At 46.6% G+C, this 22,733-nt stretch overlaps 1 protein-coding gene across 1 annotated transcript in view; it reads left to right on the forward strand.

Annotated features, from left to right (window-relative positions):
- Positions 1 to 22,733, forward strand: part of C1QTNF3 (C1q and TNF related 3) — a 50,204-nt gene that overhangs the window by 23,069 nt on the left and 4,402 nt on the right. Inside the window, exons 4-5 of the mRNA XM_083158481.1 lie at positions 608 to 737; positions 9,864 to 9,963. Coding sequence (XP_083014607.1) covers positions 608 to 737; positions 9,864 to 9,963 — 230 coding nt within the window. The remainder of the gene's footprint in view (positions 1 to 607; positions 738 to 9,863; positions 9,964 to 22,733) is intronic.

Below are 22,733 nucleotides of genomic sequence, written 5' to 3' on the forward strand. Positions count from 1 at the left end.
CCTTTACTGATGGATACAAACACTTCTCATGGAGGCCTTCATGGACTTGAGAGAAGCTGGGAAGTATATGTATCTAACAATTCAAAATGAGTTGACCTACCATAATACAGGTAGCCAGGGCCGTTGAGACAGCTACGCAACCCAGGTACTGAAGGAGATGTGGGCAAATCTGGAAAATGCAGCCACACCCCCTCCAGAGAAAAAATACTTCCAATTCCAGGCACGGTGCTGGAAAGTGGCACCATACGCTGTAAAGGGAGTCATTAGTCTCCTTGAGCAGCTGACGTGGACCAGGGAAATTTCCCCCATCCCCCTCTCCTTGCCCCTGCAGATAGTATCACTGACATAATTATAGCTTTCATCCTCAGACGCATGTGCACGAGAAAGGGGTATGGCTGCTCTATATACTGAATTCTTAGGTTCCAACAGTTGAGACAGGTGCATGTGGTAATGGGGCAATTCTCACATCTGTCTACAATTTTTGAATGTGTTCTTTAGAGACTTCACGTCTTCTCTTTCAGGGCTGACACTTAGGGCATTATTAGTAATGTATTTCTGATCTTGATGTTCCACTTTTTAACAAACCTTCTAAACACTCCTTCTCCAGGTGGCGTTTATGGCGTCTATGGCAACGCACTTCAGCAACATCAATAGTGGAATAATTTTCAGCAGCGTTGAAACAAACGTTGGAAACTTTTTTGACGTTATGACTGGACGGTTTTCAGCCCCGATTACCGGTATGTAATAAGAAAATAACGTTTATCGCTGCTTTTTTTTTCTTTTTCTCTAATTAAGTAAAAGCAGAGTAACTACACTTGGTTAATTCACTCTTGTTCCCATATATCCATGCTAAACATTCACCTTAAAGAAAGTTTGGTCCCTTTGTTGAGACATTGGAAACAGGAGACTTGGTGATTCGGGTGTGGATTGTATTGTCGACCCGACTTAGGTCAACAGTCATTAGGTCGACACCGTTGGGTCAACAGGCAGCAAGGTCGATAGGGTTCTAGGTCAACATGGGTGAAGGTCGACAGGTGTCTAGGTCAACATGGGACAAGATCGACATGGGCTAGGTCAACAAATGCGTTAGGTCGACATGGGTTAAGTCGACAGGTCACGAGGTCGACACGGGTTTTGTCACTGTTTTTGGACCTGAATGTCGACACAGTCGACATGGACACAGTTGTAAGTCAACCGCAGCCCCTCACATCGCTCGCTTCGCTTGCCGTGCTTCGGACACGGTGCCTCGATGCACTCGGCACACTATTTTATTCTCCCACCATTCCGTATTGGATGGTAGAGCATGAAATACCGCCTGTCGGCACATGTCAGCTCAAAAAACAGTGAAAAAACCCATGTCGACCTTGCGACCTGTCGACCTAACCCATGTCGACCTAACGCATTTGTTGACCTAAAACCATATCGACCTTGTCCCATGTCGACCTAGACACCTGTCAACCTTAATCCATGTCAACCTAGAACCCTGTCGACCTTGTTGCCTGTCGACCCAACGGTGTCGACCTAATGACCTAAGTCGGGTCGACAATACGACGGTATCCCGGAGATTCTGGTTTGCTCAGTAAGCAGCGAAAGCCGGTGCTAACCGAGCGCTAAAATGCTGACCATCGAATGATTTTGATTCCCCCCAAGCACTGTTAATCTGAGCTCTCCTTCACTAAGATGATGATCCCTCAGTAGCCTCCGAAATAGTCCTCCTACCTCCTTCCTGCACCCAGCAGTAGCCAGCAGTGGAAAGTAAGGCAGGGCGTGTAGATATGCCCCCGGTCAGTCACCACCTGCCAGGTCAGCTTCTGCTGGGCTCTGAGTTCTGGACTCTGTCGCATCCTCAGCTGCTGGGCCCCAGCCCCGTGATGTGTGTGCAGGAGCTAATGAGGCGGAGGCTGCTGCACCTGGTGCGGCTTTATCCTCGCGTGGGGTGGGCCGACCGCGGCAGGGACTTCCCTACAGTGTTGATTTTCTTTTAATAAAAATCCTGTGGGGCAGGTGGGGGACATGCAGCATATTTCTTAAAGGTTCCCCATACCACGCCGTACCCCTGCACTTGCAGTACTGACTGTATATAACTCATGTAACTTCACCTTTACCAGGCAGGGATCAAACCATTGTTGCTAATTGCTCTCATATACAGTATGGGGCGATTCAGACCTGATCGCTGAAGTCTGAATTCCCTACCCCGGGTGACGGTGGGGGTTTGCGCATATGCAAATATGCGCATGTACAAGCGCCTGGAGCAATGCCTTCATCGAGTTTCTCACTCGCTGGGGTGTTCGCTCAACGATGGTCAGTGAGCAGGTCTGAATCAGACCCATACTTCTGCCAGCGAGACAAGTAACACACGTATTCGGCCCCGGCAGACAGCCTTTCACACATACATCTACAGCAAACCCTATCAATAGTTAATCAAATACAACTTCTACCCTGTATTGTTCACGCACATTTGCAGTACTCATGAATATACAACAGGCGTCTCCTTATAGCCACATTAATTCCGTTTCCATAATGCAGTTTGTCTTTCATTATGCTTTCCCCATGTAAAATGCTTCTTTATTTTCCTCCACTAATCCCAGGAGTTTTCGGAAAATAATAAATACAATAAAAGTCACTTAAATGAAAGTAAATATATTAACCCTTTGAGCATACTTGCCTACTTTTGAAAACTAGTTTCAGGGAGATTAGAGTTGGTATTAGAATTTTGCACAGTGCCCCATAGAGTGGGCAGTGCCAAGAGAAATCCTGGGCCCCGGTACATCAACTTTCCAGGGCCCCCATGGGAGGTGTGTAGGGTTACCACCTTTTTGTTGAGAGATTCCCGAACAGTGGCCCGCCCCTTGACACACCCCCAGCCTCACCCCTTGAGCCAGGCAGGGCAGAAAAAAAAATGAACTTACAGGGCAGAGTCAGACAGATTCAGGAGCTCCTGTGGTTTCAGCCTCCCGACTGCACCGTCCCCATCCTGACTTTCCCCTCACGGCATGCTGTGCAAGGCAGGCAAGCTGCTGCAGTCTGTAGACACACAGACTCGCGAGATAATGAAAGCATCATCTCGCGTGATTGTCTCTACAGACGCTCCGCAGCGCTGTCACGTGTTTAAACAGCAGTCACAGTGAGTGAGAGACGAGTGACACAGGCTGCCGCTCCTGACCCGCTCTCCCCGGCGCCCGGCAAGCTGCCGCCCAACAACCCCCCCTCGGCGATGGCACCCGTGTTCCCACAACACCGCTGCCTTTAAAAGATTTTCTTTTTTTAAAGGAATGTGTCTGTGTGTCCCCGGACCCGGGCCCCCCTGACAGGCCCGGGCCCAGGTAAAATGTACCCGCCCCCCCTGCCTCTCGGCGGCCCTGAGAGTGGGCGTGTCATGCTCCACCCAAGGGGCATGTCTAGTTCTATATATGTTTTCGTATAGAGAGCACTCACCAGTCTTCAAATAAGATGCAAATAAAAGGCTTTAATACATCACCAAGGTTTCATGCAAATGGTCGACGTTTCGAGCCTCGCCGGGCTCTTTGTCAAGACACACAGACAGGATGGGTCACAGCCCCAGAAGTTGATTCACCATTGGTACATACAGGGTTTATATCCCCCTGAGACAGGAAGTACTAGCACCAGTCACTCGTAATGTTAATACACTTCAATCGCTACTTAAACTATATTATACAGCGCTAAAAAGCTATCAGAGGCACAGGGAAATATATAAAACTTACTTGGAACCGAAGTCCCGCTCGTGTAGGAGCTCGCAGAGGCTCACAAAACCTTAATCACACGGCGTGCGTTCCACAGAGTTGGAACGCACCCACAGGAAGTGCCTTCGTCCAATAAACGGACAGCGCGTCATCAGCAGCTGCCGTATGGACACAATATTGTCACAGCCTCACTTCCTGGTTACCAGGAGTTTCATGGCAACCATTAGATACACTGTTAGCAGCAGCGCAGCTGTATGCGTTCCATTCAAACTGCTGGAACGCACAGCCATTGATCACAACGCAGCAAGTTGTTTAAATTAAATAAAAATTGGCAGATAGGTGCGGATACAACCTGTCTCGGGTACACAGTATAGTATTAAAGACACAAACAAACAACACACAACAAGTAATTTAAAAGCAAAGAGGGAGGTGAGACAGACAGCCCAGCGGAGGTCAGAGGACCAATCACAGGGCAATCTGTCACAGCTCCCCACATATAAAAACTATCAGAGTCCTGGCATTGTCAAATTTACTTTGGGTGGTGAAAATACAATCCATTATATACTCTTGTAGAGGATATCTATATCCCTGTGTGGGTGTGCAACAGTCTAGACACAAAATATAAATTAGCTGGTGCTGGGTCTTAGAGCGGGGTCTCTAGAGAAAAATATTCATGTGTGTTTTCTCATTTAAACCCCTAGGGGCCACCGTATCCAGGCGGTGGATCCACTGAGCCTCCTTTTTTAGGAGCATCAGCCCCCTGTCACCACCTCTCGGGGGTGGGGGGATCCAGTCTATGGCCATACACCTCAATGTGGACAGCTGGTGTTTCTCTTTTACAAAGTGTGCGGCCACTGGTTTGTCAGTGGTGCCTGTAGAATAGGCCAGTCTGATAGAGGATCGGTGTTGGTTGATCCTCTCACGTAGAGTCTGAATGGTCTTCCCCACGTACATGAGGCCACATGGGCAGATCAGGTAGTAAACCAGATGATCCAGCTGGCAATACAAGCAGTGTCTTAGGTAGATCTTAATACCGCTATGTGGATGGCAGAAATAGGTACCGGTGATGAGTACCCGGCAGGTGGCACAGCCAAGACATTTATAACACCCGTTTTTCTTAGTGAGCCATGAATCTTGGTTGGCTTTAACAGGTTTCATATTAGGTCTTAATAGATGGTCTTTCAAATTGGGACCCCTGTTTACACTTAGAAGGGGAGGAGCTGTGCCCATTTTCCTAAAGGCCTGGTCAGACGTAATCAAGGGCCACTGTTTCTTGATGATACGTTGGGTGTTGTTAAAATTCGTATCACAGTGGGTATTGAAGATTATCCTTGAGTTTAACGTCGGCTCTTTAGGCTTTTTCTGCTGCTCAGAGAACTTTTTCTTGGCTTTGGTGAGGCTTCTACTGATAGTCTTCAGACTGTACCCCCTATCTGCAAATCTTTGCTTGCATTCAGTAAGCTGAACCTCCATAGCTTCTTTCTCAGAGTTATTCCGCATTACCCGGAGGAATTGCGAAATGGGCAGGTTGGACTTCAATGAGTCTGGGTGATGGCTTGTAGCCCAGAGAAGAGTATTTCTGTCCGTTGGTTTTTTATACAAGGTGAACCCCAACAATGCCCCATTCTTATGGACTGTGATGTCCAGAAAGTTCATAGAATGAGAGTCTGAGTTTGAGGTAAAGCGTACTGGAGTGTCTAGACTGTTAAGTAAAGTAACCATATCTAAAAATGACCGTTCATCACCCACCCAAATCATAAAAATATCGTCGATATATCTTTTGAAATATTTGATCTGCCCTGAGAAATGCGGAAAGATGTGTCTCTGCTCATATTCATGCATATACAGGTTGGCGAAGGCGGGGGCCACTTTGGACCCCATTGCCGTCCCCGCCAGCTGCATATAGTAAACATCTTGATAGAGGAAGTGATTATATTTGAGCACCATATCCAACAGACTTAACATGTATTCAGTTGGAGGTCCTGAATAGGGCCCTTTAACCATGGCTGTTTTAACAGCTTCAATGCCCTCTGTGTGTGGAATGATCGTATATAACGAATTAACGTCTAATGTACACAGAAGACGTTCTGGCTCCAACACCCCCAGACCACTGATTTCACTCAGGAATTGTGAGGTGTCTTTGAGGTAAGTTGGGGTCAGCTGAACCAGCGGTTGAAGGTAATGGTCCAACAGTTTTGCCAGAGGCTGTAAAATAGATCCTCGGGCACAGATAATTGGGCGTCCGGGTGGATTGTTGAGGGACTTGTGGATCTTCGGCAGCGTATAGATTATAGGGCATACCGGGTGTTCCACAGTCAGGTATTCCTCAGTCTCCTCGTCAATCCATCCCTGCAGTAATCCCACATGTATCATCTCATCAACCTTACATTTGATGGTCCCCATAGGGTTGGAGGACAATTTCAAATAGGTTTTGTCATCGGCCAATTGTCTCTTGATTTCAAGATCATAATCCACAAAATTTTGTAACACTATAGAGCCACCTTTGTCAGCGCTACGTATAACTACTGAGGTGTCATCCTGTAGTTCTCTAAGTGCTATTCTCTCAGCTGGAGAGAGATTATCAGAGATCCTGTTTTTGTTGGCCGAATCCTTACATTGCTGGTCCACCACTTTCAAAAATGTTTTTAAGCTGGCATTGGTACTTATAGGGTCATAGGTACTAGGTTTTTTGAAAATCTTCTGTATTGGGGGAGTGACAGATGGCATTTGTGTGGTTTTGTTGTCAAAGTACTCTCTGAGTCTGAGCTTCCTACCCATTTTAAAATGGTCAATAGACCACTGAAATGAATTAAATTTATTAGTGGGAATGAAGTTCAGACCCTTAGAGAGAAGGTTTTTTTTTTTCGGGATCTGTAAGATCCCTTGAAGACAGATTAAATATCAATTCCTGTACCCCCTGTAGCCTCTTTGACGCCCTCCGCCTTGATTTCCCGCCCCTCCGCGGGTGCGGTCTTTGGCACGGCGGCTTAGCACGTCTCTGCGTGCGGGTCTGGGACCTTGATCTAAAAAAGACGCAGAGTTGGGCTGTTGGTATGAGGTACCCCTTAGGGGTGGCAGGCTATCACCAGTATCAGTTTCAGAGGAAGAGTTAGACACTTGGGAATCAGGTTCCCTATACCGTGGTTGTCTAGATCTAAAGCCTCCCCTCTGGTTATATTGTTGGGATCCACCCTCCCCTGTCAACCATTTATACACAGTATGCCTCTGATAATCACCCTCTACAGTCTCTAATTTCTTCCTCTTGAAGGCTATCAAGTCTGCCTTGTATTTATCAATCTGGGACTGGATCCGTCCCACCCAATCCTCAGACTTGTCAGCCTTCAAGATGTGTAAAGCTTCTTTTTCATAATCAGCAATCTCTACTTTAGTTTTTTTGAGCTCAATACCCACTTCTTCCACTACCAGAGCTAGCAGGTCAAGGGAACATTTATTTAACACTCCACACCATTGGACACAAAAAGATGGATTACGTCGACCGATGGTGGGAGTGTTATGGACTCTAAAGCCTCTCGGTATCCGCTTCTTGCGATAATACTCAGAGAGGAACTGACCATGGAGGGTTAGATCAATCTCCCTTCTTTTTAATCTGTGTAGCTTATGAAAGTGGTCATTGGCAGTTGCTGAGGGTAATTGAGCAAAGTCAAGTTCAGTAAACAGAAATTTATCTATCTCGTCATCAGTTAAACTTATTTGCACATTCTCCGCATCACTCAGGGCAATCTCATCAAACCCCAAAAAGCCTGTAGCCATTTGAGGACAAAATACACACGGTACAGAGAGCAAAAGATAGTACAAAAATATTATACTACAGCCAGGGCTCCAACTAAAAACATACACTAAATTGAAGACAGCTAATAGATAGCACATCTAATCAAATCAGGTGAAAATAGTCCACTTCTGGAGGAGTAGCACTTTCCCATCAGTAGGTCAACAGCAATTGATATCACTTTAAATGTCCTTTGTAATCCAAAAGTAGTCTTGAACAATAAAATGTATCCAATGGGTGCACAGTTCAGGAAGCAGGGCTATTGAAATGCACTATTTCCATATAAATAGAATTTTGTGGAACCGGCACACTCAACCTTCATAGAACAACCGCTGGGGTGCCACACTCAGGCTACAGTCCAGGAGGGGGTACAGCCACAATATATTTTCGTATAGGGAGCACTCACCAGTCTTCAAATAAGATGCAAATAAAAGGCTTTAATACATCACCAAGGTTTCATGCAAATGGTCGACGTTTCGAGCCTCGCCGGGCTCTTTGTCAAGACACACAGACAGGATGGGTCACAGCCCCAGAAGTTGATTCACCATTGGTACATACAGGGTTTATATCCCCCTGAGACAGGAAGTACTAGCACCAGTCACTCGTAATGTTAATACACTTCAATCGCTACTTAAACTATATTATACAGCGCTAAAAAGCTATCAGAGGCACAGGGAAATATATAAAACTTACTTGGAACCGAAGTCCCGCTCGTGTAGGAGCTTGCAGAGGCTCACAAAACCTTAATCACACGGCGTGCGTTCCACAGAGTTGGAACGCACCCACAGGAAGTGCCTTCGTCCAATAAACGGACAACGCGTCATCAGCAGCTGCCGTATGGACACAATATTGTCACAGCCTCACTTCCTGGTTACCAGGAGTTTCATGGCAACCATTAGATACACTGTTAGCAGCAGCGCAGCTGTATGCGTTCCATTCAAACTGCTGGAACGCACAGCCATTGATCACAATGCAGCAAGTTGTTTAAATTGAATAAAAATTGGCAGATAGGTGCGGATACAACCTGTCTCGTATAGTTCTATATATGGAGAGATTGTGAAAGTGGCAGCTACAGATGGGGCAGGTCCCATCTTTGCAGGGGATGGCGATGGCGACGCCAACCGCCATCCCCCGCCAGCACCATCTCTATAGCGAGAAGGGGACGCGCGCGCACGAGAGGAGCTCGTCGACTTCCGACGGTGCTTCCCCCCGGGTGACCGGCGGCTTGTCGCCGGTCACCCGGTGTCCCCGCCGCCTGCCCGCACCCCCCTAACCCTGTCCATCTCCTTGAAGCAGAGACGGACAGGGTTCCTGTTGCCCCGCCGACGGAGATTGAGACGCGCGTGCGCGTGAGACGCACGCGCGTCTCAGTCAGATGGTGAGGCAGGCTGCTGGCAGATCGCCAGCGCTGACGTTCTGGCGATTCGCCAGCAAAGAAGAGGCCTGCCCCATCTGTAGAAGCGTGGGTGTGTACTGCTGTATCTGAGAGGAATCTTGTAAAATGACTTATATCCAAATGTAGATGAGCCCCAAAAGCAGTTAGTAAGAGCTACTGTACTTGGTAAAGTGCTGGGAAATGGCGCTGATGATTCAATGTAAATGTATCGATCTCTCATTCCTTTTTCCCCCCAAAATGTAACCGTGTAATGTGGGCTAGGTGACATGAGGGAGATTGCTAGACTAATGAGTGAGAGAGGGAGATTGCTGCCATTTCAGGGAGTCTCCTGCAGAATGCAGATGGGGAGGTAACTATGATGTAACAGTGTAATGTGGGCTAGGTGAAATAAGGGAGATTGATAGACTAATGAGTGAGAGAGGGAGATTGCTGCTATATCAGGGAGTCTCCTGCAGAATGCAGGAGGGGAGGTAACTATGATGTAACAGTGTAATGTGGGCTAGGTGACATGAGGGAGATTGCTAGACTAATGAGGGAGAGAGGGAGATTGCTGCTATGTCAGGGAGTCTCCTGCAGAATGCAGGAGGGGAGGTAACTATGATGTAACAGTGTAATGTGGGCTAGGTGACATGAGAGAGATTGCTAGACTAATGAGGGAGAGAGGGAGATTGCTGTTATGTCAGGGAGTCTCCTGCAGAATGCAGGAGGGGAGGTAACTATGATGTAACCGTGTAATGTGGGCTAGGTGACATGAGGGAGATTGCTAGACTAATGAGGGAGAGAGGGAGATTTCTACTATTTCATGGAGTCTCCTGCAGAATGCAGGAGGGTAGGCAACTATGCAATATGCAATCAAATTGTCATTGGCATTTTCATATTGGTGGTCATTTGAGGCCCAAATGTTGTGACACAGATCTCAGTGAAATTTGGGTTCAATTATTGTATTCTCTATGAATCATTCTGAAATCTTTTCTTACAGGTGTGTACTTCTTTACTTTCAGCATGCTGAAGCACGAAGAGGTGGAAGATGTGTACGTCTACCTCATGCACAATGGCAATACCATAGTCAGCATGTTCAGGTAAGACAGTCCCAATAAATCTTTCACGAAACGCAGCAGATGATATTGGATAGTGGATATTTATTCCACACACCCACCCTGTATTGTACAAGACAAAGATTGGACTGGCCCACAGCGGTACAAACGCTGACGGTGGGCCCCATCTCCTCTTCTAACGACATGCTGAGTGCCATATTGATTCAGCACAGGATGCAGTTGGGAATGTGTGTAGCAGAGTACTATACACACCAGCAGATTTGTCATTTAGACAGGAGCCAGTCCAGTGGCTTAACCAGGCAATGGGGTTTATTAGCACAAGATATGTCACTGTCACACTGCCTAATTGGATGGAGCGTAGGCTATAGAGCAGCGGGAGGCAGACAGCTCGCCAGTGGGTGAATGTCACTGAGTTTCAGGTGCTGTAGCAGTGCAAGGTTCTAGAACAGTGGTATTGTGGGGTTGAAGTCTCTGGTGAGGACCGCCGTCCTCTGCCATACCACTCATAGAGAACAAGATGGTGCTGTGGTAGCACAGATACAGTACTGGCAGCCATCTTGGAATGAGAATGAAGCATCCCTTGTGGAGCTATATTATTGGAGATTGCACAGTAGCGCAAACCACTCCTAACAGCCATTTGTCCCATTTTGTGTGTCTGTTTTAAAGTTTTTGTATTTTGTGGCTATACCACACTACTGACAGCTCCACCTCAGAGTCCATATTAACAGGTGCTCTCAGCCTCTGCTTCGTGCAACATGAGCCAGTCACACACACTGACACCAATCAAAGGCATGTCATTGGTCTGGATACTGGGGTGCATCACGGATGGGTCTTTTCTCTTACATGGAAGTCCCAGCCCTGTCGTGACTCCTGTGGTACTGGACAGGAGGATTGGGTTATGGCTCCTGATTCCTGTGGTACTGGACAGGAGGATTGAGTTATGGCTCCTGATTCCTGTGGTACTGGACAGAAGGATTGAGTTATGGCTCCTGCCTTCTGTAGTACTGGACAGGAGGATTGAGTTATGGCTCCTGCCTTCTGTAGTACTGGACAGGAGGATTGAGTTATCACTCCTGATCCTGTGGTACTGGATGGGGATATTGAGTTATGGCTCCTGAATCCTGTGATATGGTACAGGGGGAAAGAGTTATGGTTCCTGAATCCTGTGGTACTGTACGGGAAGATAGAGTTATGGCTCCTGAATCCTGTGGTACTGTACGGGAAGATAGAGTTATGGTTCCTGACTTCTGTGGTACTGGACAGGAGGATAGAGTTATGGCTCCTGACTCCCGTGGTACTGGACAGGAGGATTGAGTTATGGCTCCTGATTCCTGTGGTACAGGATGGGGGGGGGGATTGAGTTATGGTTCCTGATTCCTGTGGTACTCGACGGGGGGATTGAGAAAGACACTCCCCTGGACAGGAGGATTATGTTATGGCTCCTGACTCCAGTGGTACTTGACGGGAGGATTGAGTTATGGCTCCCGACTACTGTGGTACTGGACAAGAGGATTGAGTTATTGCTCCTGATTCCTGTGGTACAGGATGGGGGGGGGGATTGAGTTATGGTTCCTGATTCCTGTGGTACTCGACGGGGGGATTGAGAAAGACACTCCCCTGGATTTGGACCCATCTTCTATCCTGTATTTTACCACAACAAGGGTAACAATCCTACCGATGGAAAGGAACCTTATTTTACATTTTGCAGACCTAGGAGTACCTGTACTTGCATAACCTGTGTGGAAGTTTTGCAGTTGGTGGTAATTGTAGTATCTTTGCACCATATTTATCTCATGGTTGCACAAATATATACTGTAGGCAAACAATCTAAAATATAGGTAAATATTACAATGTCTGATCCAGAAACCCTACTGTATGACCATTTATAGCCCCGCTGGAGACATATAGATTGCCTAGCGGCTAATCCAGCCCAAAATGAATTTAGGGATCTATTTTTCAGAAGGTGTATTGCTGTCTACACACTATATAACAAAGCACACAATCACACCAAACAGATGAATAGCGGAGCGGTCCGATAATGGTTGTGCTATACACTAGATGATGTATGGGCTTGCTGCTATAGCACTGCATGGAGTTGGCAGGATAATGCTCAGGACAATCATCCCCCCCTTCCCCTCCCCCCCCCATGATAGACCTCTGCTACTAACCTCAACCACGCAGTCATCAGTCATGGACATAGACCATCCCCGAAGAATGTTCTCCGCATAAGGAAAAAGACTACTGCCCATGAATCTTCCCTGGGATAAGGCACAATAGTTGAGCGGTCTGATAATGGTTGGGCTATACCATACCCTCCAACATGACCCATTCCATTAGGTACAAAATGCTCTGTTTCTGGACTTCCTTACCAGTGGCAGTTGCAGAGGTGGGGCTGCGGCACAGTCCAATATTCAAAAAGGGGAGCCACACCTACTGCCACTCCAAACATCACTGTCCTGGACTCACTGGCAGTTCATGTGACCCCCCTCTTTGAATTATGGACTGTGCTGAAGTCCAACCTCTGTAACTGCCACTGGCAGGGAAGTCCAGGAACAGAGCATGTTGTACCTAATGGAATGTGTCATGTTGGAGGGTATGATATACACTAGGTGATAAATGGACATGATATAGGACTGCATGGAATTACTGTAGAAGAATAATGGTCAGGACAATCAACCCCCCCCCCCCCCACCCAGGATAGACCTCTGCTGCTAACTCCAACCCCGCAGTCATTGACATAGACCATCCCCACATCGGGAAATAAACTACTGCCCCTGACTCTTCCCTGGGATATAGGCCACTGCTAACAGTCCAACCACCCCTCCTGGACTCCCCTTTCCCCAGGACATAGACCATGCCACCACCCCACTGGGACATTACTAACAACCACTACCCACCCACATAAAATACTCACCTTGGGATCCTGGTGATGATATTCCCTGATGGTTTATTCATCCTGCAGCTCAGTCAGGTCCTAGGGACGAGACAACCTTGTTTTGAATCGATAATGGCCGATATGAAACAACTCTATCCAGCTACTATCTTGAATTCAAAATGAGGCTACTTTCCCCTGGTAGCTACTAACTGCAATGAGGAGATGCTTAAGATATAGTTCGGGGCTATGTGTTCATGTACATATTGTAGAGTACAGTCCGTACACTGAAGAACATTTGTTCAGATCCATCGTGTGTAGGCTGCATCTGAATGACAATAATTTAGTGTTTGGTCAGCTTATACATTTGATTCACAATGTAAACATTCCTGTATCATTTGTTAACTTATTTGCCTCCAGCACCACAACTAGGAAGTCAAACTCGGTTGTTACATTTTGAAGCATGGACGCTGCTATTGTTTTGTCATCCATTTGCACTTCAACAGACCTTAACTGCTGAGAGAAACACATCATCATCTATATGCTGTATTATCTCTCATACTTCTGCATTCATTTCATTTTATATTATACAGTGCAAATGGAAAATTTATTCTGATACATACCTCCCAACTTTTGTGTCTTTTAAAATTGGTACCTGCCATGCCAAAGACCCGAGAAGGGGCGAGAAGCCTATCATTTGTGTTTCTTACTGAATCAAGCCTCTAATCAGTATGCAATACTCTCAGTATAAACCAGTTGTAGGGTGGAGGCTCTCTATAGGAGTTGCTATATTTTCAAAACTCCGCAATTTGCCAGTTGAGTTTGGGCCTCTAGTTACATGGGGGCAGATTTATTAAGCTCGGTGAAGTGAAAAAGTGTCTGTTTTTTATCACCGGCCAATCAGCTCTTAACTGTGAAGTTACAGGCTTGTTTGAAAAATTACAGGTAGGAGCTGATTGGCCGATGATAAAAAACAGACACTTTATCACTTCACCAAGCTTAATATATCGACCCCAAAGTCCCCTAGCCACACTCTGGGGGGAGATTCTCTAAACTAAAAATCCAGGTAAAACCCCGTTATCAGGGTTTTTACCGCATTTTGGGATGCTCTAAGCATCCCCCGCCGGGTTACCGCGGCGGGGGGCATCGCCAGAAAATTCTGGCGACGCCCCATAGAAGCCTATAGGCTTCTAATGCAAACCCACCGCCGCCCTGCACCGACCTACCGCCAACCCCTGCCGACCCACACCAACCCCCCCAATCTGTTTTCGGGCAGCACAGAGCAGTGTTGCCCGGACCTGTGACCTCCTCCTCCCTGCACTTTACATCCTCTTCTGGGTGCAGGGAGGAGGAGAGCCAGCCCCCCCCTGCAGCAGGCAGCAGCCGGCCAGCCGGGTAAGAGAGGGAGGGGGGAGCCACTGGGACCTGCCGCTCATCACCGGGTCAACGCAAAAGACAGCTCTTAACGCAAGAGTTGTCTTTTGTGATAAGTATTGCATATGCGATAATTATGTTTGCGGTAGACGGCGATGGGGGCGCGGATGTTAGAGCATCCACCCCTCATCCCAGCGAATGGCTAATACACTGCAGAATGACCTACTGTATCCTGTTAAACTCAATTTGAGTGAAATTTCCCAGCCACTTTCTACTGTCTGCAGACCCTTATCACCATTAAGCACCGAAATCTGGTGCCTCTTAATGTCACCAATATAATTATGGACAGATGTTAATTATGCGCTTACAGCTAGCAATCAATTTATCCTAAGGAACACAATAGATTTCTAATCCCACACACCGCTAACCTCATTAGAGATTGATATCCTGTGTGCTCCTCTGCAGGTTTGACATTTATTTAGCTGTCGGAACGGCAAATAATGTACCAGAAACTACCGCGCAGTATTTTATGTCTAGATCAACATTTGTCATTTCAAAAACCTGCATATGGTCCACATATACTGTACATCTGCCGCCACTGTGTAACTGTGACGCTTTCTTGGAAACAAGCCAAAATGAGCAACAGTGTGTGTTATATTAAAAAAGAAAAATAAAGTACAGCAATTCATTAAAACTGATAGCCTTTAAACCCCAAGGATGCATATTTAGTTGGCGTCAGATTGAGCATCTTAGTTCTGTTTGGATGTGTACTCTGCGTGTGTTCACAGGCTTATAATGGGCAGTTTGTCATTTCCCCTTGTGTGTCCTGAAAATTCTTGTTGTCCATGTTTTGGTATGTCGGTAAGTTTTTTGGATTTGTTGTAGTTGGTGGCAGAGGCGTAAGTTCATCCCAGTTACCCGGAGGCAAGGTGGAGTTTGGTGCCCCCTTTGGTGTGTGTAAATGTATGTGAGTGTGTGTGTGTGTGTATGTGTGCTTATATAATACACACCTACCTTTCCGGAATGGACAGGAGGGTCTCAAAAATCGTACCTCCTTTCTGGACACCAGAAGGTTGCATTTAGCGGCGCCCCTGCATCAATCCCTGTATTCCCTCCCTCTGCCGGCCATACCGTCATTTGTGGCTCTTTGGGAAGGAGGCGGAGCTAAATTATGCAAATAGTCCCATTAAACACCACCCCCCCTCCCCCAGAAAACCTGCAGAGTCTTCTCTCTGGGCAGAGAGAAGACCTTTAATGTAGGCAAGTATGACTTATATAAAACGCACAACTTGCAGAATTATGTCCCTGTTTGGCGGGAAGCACCGGCAGTCCGGTAACTATCTTGCTGCACTGGTGATGTGCTCTGATGTTCTATACACCGTGTGAACTGATTTTTACCTTACTCGGGGTCAGCGGCCCTCCTGGCCAGGTGGGATTTGTGTGTATCATTGGTATAGGAGTCAGAGACCTCGCACCTCTCTGTTGTCCGGACAATTGGACAATGCTGACATTGTTCGAAGTTATCTTGTGTCAACTGGATCCACTGGTTACTTGCCCGTATTTTATTCCTTTCACCAACTTACTATTTTAATATAATAATAAAACCACCACTTATATCTTTTATCCTCATATTTAATGTATTTAATTTATTAATATAACATTTTGTTTAACATTTATTTATATAAATTTGGATGAGAAGCTGTCATCAGCCAATTAGTCCTATATACAATATTGTACCAAATTTCACTCATATCGCTAATTGAGTCTATGGGAGCACTTACTATTTAAATTTTAGCAGGCAGTGGATGAACATATAATGGAAACTGATCCATAACCAGTGGCGGCTCCAGAGGGGGGGCTGCAGAACAGTTATAATTTCAAATAGGTGATCCACACCAACTGCCACCAACTGTCATTCCAAACAGACTCCCTGGCAGTGGGTGTGGCTCCTATATTTGAATTTTGAACTGTGCTGCAACCCCACCCTTGGTGGAGCCACTGTCCGTAACCCAAATTGCAGGATTCTAGATGAATCATCCAATTCCACAAACTCTGCGAAAAACGTAGATGCTGTGCTCTACCAAGTAGATATCTTTTCCACAGGAGGGCACTGAATGTCCTACACTCCTGCCCAAATATGTTTGCACTGTAGTTCGACATGGTATTTTTGCCCATGAAATTTGACTTTTTCAAATCTGCATTGTCGAAAACGGCGGCTAAATTGTCCAATCTGTGTCTGTTTTCACTCAAAAAACACAAATGGATCTGCAGGTTTCTCAGAGTCAGATAGAGTGAATACTCTTGTGCAGATATTTCCAACTGTGGGAAACATTGGCTTACATTAAATATTTCCTAAATCGACAACAGCACCACTGCTGAAATGCTATGGACACAGGGCCGGCGCCACCACTAGGCAGGACTAAGCATTTGCCTAGGGCGCCGGCCACTGGAGGGTGGTTCTGAGCCGCCGAGGTACCATAGAGAGGTACCAGAAAGCATCCCATCCTGCCCGGCGTGAATCAACGCTGCCCCCCGCGCGTGCTGCGCGCTCCCTGCTGGGGGGATTTCAGCGAGGATGGAGACGCTGCCCCCCGCGCGAGCCACCTCTCCATCCAGCGAGGATGGAGAGGACGATTGGGACTCGCAGCACCCGGAAGCTGCATATCAGCTACAGCAGGTACAGCGCTCCAGGGGGTGCGGGCACCCGCCGCAGTATCGCCCACACCCCCCCGTGCCGTAGTAAGTTTCGACCCCCCCCCCCCCCGGGCGGGTGGTGTGGGGGGTTTTTGCCTGGGGCAGGTGTGGGGTTGCATCGGCCCTGTATGGACAGAGGAATTGAAGGCAATTTAATTAAGCAATACGTTTTTAAAATTTCATGAAATAAGAAAATGTCGCTCCCTTCTGAAATACATTATCCACATCAAATACACAACCCCAATTAAATAGATAAAAGCATAAACAAGGACGCTCTAATAGTACACAATATTGGAAAAGAACTAATTAAAAATATGAAGAAACGCATACACAGAAGATAAGAGAGAGATACCATACTTTAGACATGAAAGAAATGAAAACATTTCACCTCCGTGTGTCCTGGGAGGGATTCTATTGTGCACATTAACCCCTTGAGTGCCGAATGAATTTGTCAAAAATAGGTGTGAAAATTTCCAAGCAAACATTTTTTTTATCCCAATGACCTGTAATGTTGACCTTACTTTATATAGGGAATATAGGGGTTTATTCTAGTTCATTCTTTCTGACAAAATCCTTCTTAGATGGACAAAACCATGTGCACTGCAGGGGGGCAGATGTAACATGTGCAGAGAGAATTAGATTTGGGTGAGTTATTTTGTTTCTGTGCAGGGAAAATACTGACTGCTTTATTTTACACTGCAATATAGATCTCACTTTGAAGAAAAACCCCACCCAAATCTAATTCTCTCTGCACAAGTTACATCTGCCCCACCCGCAGTGCACATGGTTTTGTCCATCTAAGAAGGATTTTGTCAGAAAGAATGAACTAGAATAACCCCCATAATCTTTTATAAGCAACATGTTTTATTTGAATTGATATAAAATGTGAGCGACGCTGGTATTTTTTGTGGATATTTTTGCACATCGCTCACAGAGATGTTGTCACTCAAACGATTAAAGAAAAAAAACCTGCATTACAGCCCTGCGTCTCGGCATCACAAGAAAATAACTGACAATTCTATAACTAAAAAGTGCTGCTGTTGCCCATAGCGACCAATCAGCTTTACTAAATTTACCCCAGAGATTCTCACAAAAAAGATAGGGAAATTTACTAAGGCAAATACGCCTAAAAAAATCGTATTTGTATAGTAAAATATGATTTTTTGGGGGGCGTGTTTGTATTTTTGCCATTTACTATGCCAAAATACAAATATTCGCATTCGTATTTATGGCACATTCGTATGTGTATTTACAAATACGAATGTATACGCCATTGGAAAATATGAATAGGAATCACCATTCAAAAGAATGGTGATTCCTAGTTTACTAAGCGGCCGTATTGAAAATACGACCACTAATTAGCGTAAAATGGCCGTAATTGCCGGCCAAATGCGCCAGGTAAATACGCTTCATTTTCCAGGCGTATTTGGCTTTAGCCTGCACGGATCAGTCAGATCCGTGCAGGCTTCAGTGTGTAAAAAAGAAAAGAAAAACAAATAAATAAATAAAAAAACCGGCGTGGGATCCCCCCCACGGCCGTAACCAGCACCAGGCAGGGCTGGTTTTAAAAAATCTGGGAAAATTTTGAGTAGGGCTCCGCTGAATTTTTAAAACCAGCCCCAGGCTCCAGGGCCGGGTCTGGTTCCCAAAATACGGGGGAAAAAATGAATAGGGGTCCCCATATTTTAAGAACCAGCCCCAGGCCCAACCAGCCAGCCGGGTAATGCCACACTTGGGGGGGGGGGGGAGAATTTTTATACAACTCCCCCCTGCCAAAGCATTCATCCCTACCGACCAGTCAGCCTGGGCAGAGGCCCTGTGGGAGTGAGGATCCCGCCAACGAAGGGGTCCCCCACTCCAGAACTTACCTGCCCAGGCTGAAACCTGGTGTTGTCCCCGGTACCCCTGGGCTGTGGGTACCGGGCTGATTAAAGTGTAAAAAATAGACAAAACCATTGGGTTTTGCTGTGGAACTATGAGTCCCAGCAAGCGGCCCATTAATGGACTTGCTGGGACTCTTAAGGTGCCCACACACTAGAATGATTTTTGGGCCGATTGGCCGATTTCCGATAAATGTTTACCGATAATCGGTCGAAAATCGGCTGATATCGATCCGATACGCGCTCCCGTGGATCTTTAGCTGAATTTTCTGATCTTACGTGCTGCACGAAAGATCAGAAGATTTAACAAAAGATACATAGGAACGCACATGGGCCTTAAGAAAAATCTTTGGTAAAGATGTGCGCTTGCCTGAAATCTTTTGTCCAGGACAGGCAAAAGATTTGAAGGCTAATTTATGCGCACATCTTACGATCGCAGATCTTTCTAGTGTGTGGGCACCTTAAGTTCCACAGCAAAACCAATAGTTAAATAAAAGCACACTGACACATTAGAAAAATAAAAATTTAATACACACGGAGCCCATACATACTGATACTTTTTTTTACACACTGCAGCCTGCACGGATCTGACTGATCTGTGCAGACTGCCTATACGAATTTGTATTAGCGGCCGTATATGCAAATGAATAGGAATTAATACGTATTTGACTGCTTTGTAAATTCCCCTCCTGAATACGAATTTGCATACGGCTAAAATAGCCGTATGCAATCGTATTCATTCATATTAAGAATTCTTAGTAAATTTCCCCCACAGTGTTAACAATAAAAGATAGATAGGATCCTGATAGGAACACTGAGTATAATCAGTGGCGGCTCCAGAGGACAGGCTGCAGCACAGTTCACAATTCAAATAGGGGAGCCACACCCACTTCCACCAACTGCCATTCCAAACTGACTCACTGGCAGTTGGTCTTGCCCCCCAATTTGAATTTTGAACTGTGCTGCTGCCCCAACTCTGGAGCCGCCACTGATTATAAGCTACATTTTAATAAATATGTGGCAGAGTAATTATCAGCAGAGTCGCCCTACACAGTACACCCATAAGCCTCGTCTTTTTGTTATTGGACTTGATCCGGTAAGGCTCACTAAGCAACGGTTTTTATTTCCATCGGAGTCCGCTAAGAGGGGTCAGGTGCCGGCATCATGTGATGTCAGCCCCCCCCCCCCCCCTTGAGCAGAGAATGCCATGCCTGCGTTCCCAAACGTTTTTATGGGGATAACATAAAACACTGGGCATCTCCGGCTGAGGCCTGGCATCCACCCTCACCCGCCCCCTCTGGAGCGAACAGCTTGGCATGTGTGAAACTTGCCATGTGCAGACGCCCTACCATCAGAACTACCAGACTCCCTACCAGTGACGTGTGGTGAGGACATTGCCTGGGGAGGCACTCACCTCACCGCGGGCACCGGCAGCAGCCTTCCTCCCCCGTCCCCCCCGCACTGCCGCGGTCGGGCACAGGCAGCAGGGGGTACATGCGGGAGCCTACTCCCCCCCCCCCCCGTACTGCCGCGAGCGGGCACAGGCAGCAGCGCAGCGGGTACATGCGGCAGCCTCTTCGCCCCCTCGCACTGCCGCGGTCGGGCATGGCACAGCACAGGCCTCTTCTTCCCCCCTCCCCTCCCGGGCGGACTCACCTGTCCTCTCCTCGGCTGTGGCTTTCTCCCAGCAGCGCCGGACTCCCCGCTGGCCGCGCTTCTGCATCCTCTGCCCTGCATGTGTGTGATAGGACAGCGGATCCAGCACTGGATCTGCTGGCCCAATCACATCTGGGGGTGTGCATTCATACTGGTGCCCCTGTCATTGCGGCACCAGTATAAGCGCCGCTTCCCCATTAATTTTCAATGGGCTTTTACAGCCCATTGCTGCACCCTGCCTCCTGCCCTCCCCTACCCGCCCCACGCTGCCCGCAGTTTTAATGTTAACAGCGGGAGGCACCTCTCCCGCTGCCTCCCACCCTCACATGCAGCATTGTAAGAGGGTGGGAGGCAGCCGGAGAGTTAGAAATTATGAAAATAATAAAATAAGATATATAAATATATCTTCTTTTTATTATTTTCATCATTATGACAGGGGAGGCTCTGCCTCCCCTGCCTCCCCTGACTGCACGTCCCTGCTCCCTACCATCGGAACGGGGCCGAATTCAACCCCGTCCAATTGTTACAGTATCACCTCCCCTTGTATTTAATACAGGTTGAGTATCCCGTATCCGAGTATCCGTTATCCGAATTATTCCGAAAACCACACATTCCAGAAAGTTAAAAAAAAATTTTTTTTTTTGCTAAAAACTCACTGGGGACATTTGTAACAGCATCACTGGGGACATGATATGTAACTGGCACTATATATGTGCAAGAAAATTATTGCTTGGCATTCAAATTCAATATCTGAGATAGTACACAAATTTTGTTTCATGTTTTGAAACCTTGTTTTTTGAACAAATATTATATATAATTATATAATTATGTGTTTATACAGCATACATGCAAGATACTTCAACATACATAATTGAAATATTAAAATATTCCGAAATACGGAATAATCCGTTATCCAAAATTCTCCTGGTCCCGAGCATTTTGGATACGGGATACTTAACCTGTATAACTATGGCTGGTAGCACCACTCCCCTACTAACATCCATAAACAAGAATTAAAAGTATCGGAACACTAATCCTAAAAAATTAAGAATAATACTATAATACTTCTGTGCTATTTTGTTTGAAACATGACAACAATGGCTGTAATAATCCAATAAAAGTGGATCAAATAATTACAGTCCACACTGGTAAATTTGGTGAGGAGATGAGCACAGGTGATGTTGCCAGGTAAAGGGACACATCGGTCTGGGGCCGAAATGCCAACTGCGCGAAGCTGGAATGCTGTGAATAGTGATGTTTGCATGTGACCAGAGGAGTGTGGGTGTGGCCAGTGGTGTGTGGGTGTGGGCAGTGGGGTATGGGTGTGGCTAGTGCTGTGTGGGTGTAACCAGATCCATGTGGGCAATGTCCCCAATTATGATTTCTTGTCGATAGGCCTTTTTTGTGTGGAGTCCTGGCTCCAGTATTAATCTGACCCTGAGAACTGAGAGGCAGCTCGGAATTTGGGCACAAGCACTTTTCTATAGAGGTCAGCTCGACCTCTATGGAAAAGTGCTTGTGCCCAAATTCCAACCGTACTATTGGGTGGGTATGGATCATAGTGTAGACACTAATTAGGTCGACAGAGTCTTAGTTGGCTCCAAAAAGTTGACATGCGCTAAGCTGACATGGGGGAAGGTTTACACAAGAAAAGAAGGTTGACACCAAAATGTTGGACACATAAAAAGGTCCACAGTGGTGGAAATTGTGATTCGTTGGCCTAGGTGCAAAAATATAATTTAGCCCCCCCCCCCCCCCCCTCCACCCCAACCCAAGTACACAATATGCCACACAGCAGTGGCTGGCAGCAGTGGGCCCCTTAGTCGTTAGGGGTCCCAGTGCAATGTGCCTGCTGCACCAATGGTAGTTCCTCCTCTGCTCGCTTCACTTGCCATGTTTCGGACCAGGCTCCTTGCTTCACAACCGTTGCATTTTGCACACTTACGTACCCAATCCTAGTCCATGTCAATGGTACAGTATGATTCTTTTTTTTTTCAAATGGAAAAAATCCGAAAAAAACTTATGTTAACCATTAATCAACCTATTGTTTGTGTCGACCTAATGCATCTCGACAATTAGTAGTCAACCTATTGACTGTAGACCTAATTCATGTCGACCAATAGCGACCAACCTATTTTTCTGTAGACCTACAGATGGAGCATCATCCACTTTGCAAATTAATTTGTGTGGCACTCACATGCCCCATTCGCAGCAATGGATGCATGAGCGTGTGAGACGCCCGTGTGTCCCAGTCTCGGCAATGGAACATCGAGATGGGTTGCTCAGGCATGCCGGCAGCATAGATGGACCGGATCCCC

This window comes from Crinia signifera, chromosome 1 (genome assembly GCF_055691185.1).
Source record: "Crinia signifera chromosome 1, ASM5569118v1, whole genome shotgun sequence".
Taxonomy (NCBI): Eukaryota; Metazoa; Chordata; class Amphibia; order Anura; family Myobatrachidae; genus Crinia; species Crinia signifera.